Source organism: Sturnira hondurensis, unplaced genomic scaffold (assembly GCF_014824575.4).
Source record: "Sturnira hondurensis isolate 20B ecotype Veracruz unplaced genomic scaffold, ASM1482457v3 Scaffold0001221, whole genome shotgun sequence".
Lineage (NCBI taxonomy): Eukaryota > Metazoa > Chordata > Mammalia > Chiroptera > Phyllostomidae > Sturnira > Sturnira hondurensis.
This window is the reverse complement of record NW_028073852.1, coordinates 5,165,350-5,170,276: the sequence shown is the minus strand read 5'-3', so window position 1 is coordinate 5,170,276 and position 4,927 is coordinate 5,165,350. Positions and strand designations below refer to the sequence as shown.

The 4,927-nt window shown below is 55.5% G+C and overlaps 1 protein-coding gene across 1 annotated transcript; it reads left to right on the top strand.

The window, feature by feature from the left end:
* The first annotated feature begins 821 nt into the window (after window positions 1-821).
* Window positions 822-3,326, top strand: CCL1 (C-C motif chemokine ligand 1). Its single transcript, XM_037069444.1, has 3 exons — window positions 822-897; window positions 2,076-2,190; window positions 3,233-3,326. Exons 1-3 carry the CDS (start codon window positions 822-824, stop codon window positions 3,324-3,326), a joined length of 285 nt encoding a protein of 94 aa, XP_036925339.1.
* Window positions 3,327-4,927: the final 1,601 nt, after the last annotated feature.

Genomic DNA, 4,927 nt, shown 5'->3' with positions numbered 1-4,927 from the left:
ACCCTGACTCAGAATAGGCCCTTGTAGTTTTTTGTATGCAATCCATTGTTTGATCCTTACTGCCTGACAATGATAATGAACTTTACCTGTATTCCTGTGAAAATTGAAAGGCAATAAAAGCTTGTCAAGTCAAGGGTCTGGGTGCTCTCCCCTTGAGAGAGTAGCTGGACCATCCCTTTTCCTCCACAAGACTCGGTAGTCTGTGTGAATTTATCTTGTCTCATCTATAACACCATGGGCACTGTGGGCTGGTGACCATGTCAACCAGGCACTTGACATCGCTGATCTTATTTAGTTTTTATTGCACACCCATGAGACAAGCATCTCTTGTCCCATACTGCCATGGACAGGTAACTTGGGTGAATTCAAGCAACTGCTAATTTGCAGACCTGGGATTCAATCACAGATGTGTCTCTGCCCTGGCCCAGAGCTCGTCAGCTCCACCCTGCTCTGGGGACCGTCACTGTATCCCTGGATGAAAAGATGTGGCACCAGAGAAGCCACAGAGGCCACTTCCTCCCATTCACCTTCCTCCACTTCTCAGAGGGACAGCTCCTCCTCGTTTTTCTGGAGATCCTTATCTGCACCTGCACACGGGAAGTTTCCACACACTTGCTCACCCCTACGAGAGGTCCAATGTGGTCACTGGACGTAAGTAACCACCTCTCCTCCCGGTGACTTCCCCACCTCTGCACCGGGGCCTGGGAAATCCCACCGATCCTGATAAATGCGCTGGCACGGAGGATGGGTCAGAGGAGAGCACTGAGCTTCAGCAGACTCGTCAAGATCGTCCCAGGGAGGCCTGAGCCAGAAAGCCCACGATGAAGCTCATTATCATGGCCCTGGCGTGCCTGCTGGTGGCGGGGATGTGGCTGCAGGATGTGAACAGCAAGAGCCGTGAGTGTGGCTAGAGTCGTTTTGCTTTCCCTGGGGAGGGCAGAAATGTAGGCAGGTGCTCTGGGGGTGTGGGCAGGGCTCCCCCTAAACTCCTGGCCTCTGTCGGCCCTGCTCCAAAAAGGACTCTTCCTGAAGGTGTGAATGAAGGACTTGGAATGGGCAGGGCCAGAGGGCTAGTGGGAGAACCGTGGGACTGGGCGAACACAGGCCACTGAGCCTCATCCGAACCCAGCAGACAGGGGCCCGGGAGGTTATGGAGTCCAAGCCGGGAGTCCTGCGGTCCAGGGGGACACTGGGTCTTGCCCCCACAATGTAACAGATGGTGGGCAGAGGTTGGGACCTGGGGCTGTAACCCTTGGCTGACCATAGGCAAGTCACTTTTCCAACTCTAGTTTCTCCATCATTAAAGCAGGCCTGTTGATGCCTCCCTTCTGAGGCTGTTTAGAGAACCCCAACCTAATGCGAAATGTACGAAAGGGGCCTTGCAAACAGCAAAACCAGGAGGAAGGAGCCAGGATTGGAATGCAAGTCTTTTGAGAGTGGAGTGAGGGAGGAGGTGTACACACGGTCAGAGTGGGGCTGGGGGGCAGGACAGAGCTGAGGGCCAGGGCAGCAGGGCATTCAGAGAGCAAGTTGGGGAGCCAGCTGGTTCCTGGTAGCTCCTCCTTTGCCATTTTATCAGTTTGAACCCCTTGAACAGTTTCCAATCCTGCCCCAGTTTCTTGCCCCGTAGTTGTCCTGCATGCCCCAAGCTCACCAGGCCCCCAGAGTGTGGGAACCAGGGCCCTGGGGCCTAAGTACTGGGGCAGAACCACACACTGGTGGTGGGAGAGCCGACAGCAATGGGTTTGAAAGGTCTCATTTTCCAGATGGGAGGCCTGGGTCCCAGGCGGGGCATCTTGGTCAAGGCTGCCAGCTGGTGTGCTGGGAGCTAGGTCGGGACCCCAGGGGCCTGAATCTGCCCATGTGCAGAACTAGGTGGCTGATGGGACAGGGCAGCCCCTGGGCCCTCTGGGTGTGTTCCAAAGCCTGAGCCTGTCCTGGGAGGCATTTGTTGTTGTTGCAGTTTTGTTTTGTTTTGTTTTGCTTTGCTTTGTTTTGTTTTTACCATCCTGAAAGAGAGAAGTCCTTTCTCTCTTGGAAAATAGATGCAAACCACTTTTGTGTTTCTCTTCCAGTGCTTGTGCGGCACCCCAGATGCTGCTTTAAGTTTATGAAGAAATCGATTCTCCTGGACAATATCCAGTGTTACAGAAACTCCAGCTCCTCCTGCTCCCACAGGGAAGTGGTCATGTGAGTGTCACTCCCGGGTCCAAGTCAATTCCTGACTTCCTCCTCCTCCAGGGCGAGGAAACAGGCTCGCCTGCAACTAGAATAGTGGCCGCTAGGTGGCGATGTTCCACCAGATCAAGGTTTCTAAACCTTGGGGAGGTTGGGGGACATAAAACCTGGGTGCAGAGTTGAGTGTGGGTGCTAGGGGGTGCTCTGCGCTTCCTAGCTTGTGCCAGGAGGGGTGCACCTGGTTTCCTATAGCGCTTTTGTTTTTTGGAGCATCAGGGAGCCAGGTCTTATATCCAAATATTTTATGCCCAGAAGGAACTGCTTCAAAGCTCCAGGCATTGCCACACAGTGGGAGGGGGGCAGATTACTTTCCAACTCCAGGTTTGCCAACTTACAGTCTTAGGGGACCTTGGGCAGCTCACTCTTCTGCACCACGTTATCCAAGCACCCTTTGCACTCATTCCTCACCTGTGAAGCGGTGCAAATACCACAGTGCATCACAGAGGCGCTAGGAAGCTTGGAGGAGGACGTTCCCACTTGTCACGCAGGGTCTGTGAGGCACTTGGCTAAGGTCCACGGCCTGAAGGCACCTGTCTTCATTATCTTGAGAACTGAGGTTCAGGGAGGTAGAAAGTTTTGTCTAAGAGCACCCAGATAACACAGGCAGAGCTGGTCTATAGTGAGGACAATAGCCAAGTTTAGGAGGTGGAGAGATCAGAAAGGAAACACACGCTTCTGGAGAGTGGCCGAGCGTCCCGGAGTGCACAAACACAAGAAGGGATGGGGCCCTCGGAGGTGTCCCAGGAGGGGAATTTCCACGTTGGTTCATCTTCAGAGTGTTCAGCCTTCCGCTCCACTCCAATACACCAATGAAAATCTCCAGGAAAGAGGTTCAGGAAACAGCGTAAGGAGCTCCCCCTGCAGCCTGTTCCTCCTGGTAGGCCAGCCCCAGGCCAGCCTTGGTAACTTCGTATTTCACAGACACTGCCGCGTGGGGCACTTGGGTGTGGTCCCCAGTAGGTAACCCGGTGCCTTCTCTGTTTTCTACCCACAGATTCAGGATGAATAGAGGCAAAGAGAGATGTGCCTCAAACCAGAAGCAGTGGGTTAAAGATTATTTACCTAAGCTAATGAGCTGCATGCAATAAGACCAGATTCCTTTCTACCCACAACTCCGGAGACCACGTGCCTTGACCCCTCCCTGCAAGCCCAGCCCTCAATGCTCCACCAGTTCCGCACCGACTTTGCTGCGTGGTGGGGGGTCTGCTGGGTCCTGATAAGCTATGTAGTTACACTGTATATATTTAAATTATGTCATTTTCCATTCCTGCCCCCCTGTGCCTCTCAGACTCCACTGGGATTTCAGAGTGCAAACTTCATTGGCATTGGGGGGCTGGAGGGTGGGGTAGGGGGAGCCATGTTGAACCTGGTGCCAAGGGAGTGGACTTCTTGTCAATAGGAGCCAATAAATGACTGACTCCTCCCAGCTGAGTGCCTTTGTCCTGAAGGGGGGGCATCTACTTTCTCTTGGGTGCAAATTCTCTGACCCCAGGTGGGCAGGGGCAGGAGGCTCTGTGTAGCAGCAAGCTGGCGCCCAGGGCTGGGTCCACATCTGGGTGCGGGACTCCCTTCCTCCCTGCCTTGCCCAGAGGATTCAGGGGCCGAAGTCATCCGAAAGTCCCCTGCCTGTAAGGCGTCGCCAGCCCATTTTACACCTGTAAGGTGACTGAGGGCTGGAGAGGCACAGGGACAGGCCTGAGGACACACAGCGAGCCCAGGTTCAATCCTGAGTCAGAGCCCAGGGCTCCTGCCTCCCAGTCCCAAGCTGCTTCCCGTGTCCAAAGGTGCCAAGTGACTGCTTGACCCCACGGAACACAGGAGCCCTCTCTCCACTCAAGAGACCCGACAGGGCGGGTGTCGGGCCTTCTCCCCGGGGAGGGTCCAGGGGGGCGTTCCACAGGGTGGGGCCGAGTCTAATGGAGATGCTGGAACAACTCAGTTCAAGGAGGGGGCGGTCTTGGGATGAGCAGGAGACCCCTTGGTGGACACAGAAGAGGGGACGATGATAAGCTCCACCTTGTGTCCTGTGTGACTGGGGAGAATGGCAAGGGAGAGTGGTAAGTTCCAGGTCCCGAGACAGGTGCCCCTCAACAGACCAGTGCGGCGGCTGTGGGGAGGCAGCGACATACCCCGAGCATCTCCGAGCTCCTCCCCCTTCCTCCAGCACACCGCAGGGCACACAGCCATCCCACCCTTCTTAAACTGGTACCCCCACAGCCCCTGTGACTTCCCAGCCAACACCATGTCCTCTTGCCTGGACCAGGCTGCTCTCTGCTGCCCCTCACCGGCTCCACCCTGGCCAGGGCCAGAGGCACCCGCCTGACTGCCCCCCCACACACACATACCCGAAGCCTCGGGCCCTCCCTCCTGCCTCCAGACTCCTCATCTTGACAGGGCAGCCCCTTTGTAACTGCGCCAAAACCTGCCTTTTTCACATGGCTGACACTTTCATGCCAGAGGCAAACTCTGACCACAGGGGGATAGTCCTTCCCTTCCCTCTTTTCTATCCTGCACATGCTCTGTAGGAACCTTCGAAAAAGCCAGGCCACATCCTCCAAGGTTGATCCTGCCCCATCCTGTCAGTCAAGTCCAATGCTATCTAGGACTGGGTTGTCTGGTTTTCCCCTGGGGGTGGCGGGGTGGGGGCTTCAGTATTACCCTGGGACAAAGGGCTGCTCCCAAGCCGGAA

What these genes read in the sequence shown, in the direction of transcription:
- CCL1 (XM_037069444.1), top strand. Translation starts at nt 822, where the DNA reads ATGAAGCTCATTATCATGGCCCTGGCGTGCCTGCTGGTGGCGGGGATG. An exon ending in GGATGTGAACAGCAAGAGCC is followed by an intron (nt 898 to 2,075) that starts GTGAGTGTGGCT and finishes TTTCTCTTCCAG; the next exon opens with TGCTTGTGCGGCACCCCAGA. An exon ending in TCCCACAGGGAAGTGGTCAT is followed by an intron (nt 2,191 to 3,232) that starts GTGAGTGTCACT and finishes TTCTACCCACAG; the next exon opens with ATTCAGGATGAATAGAGGCA.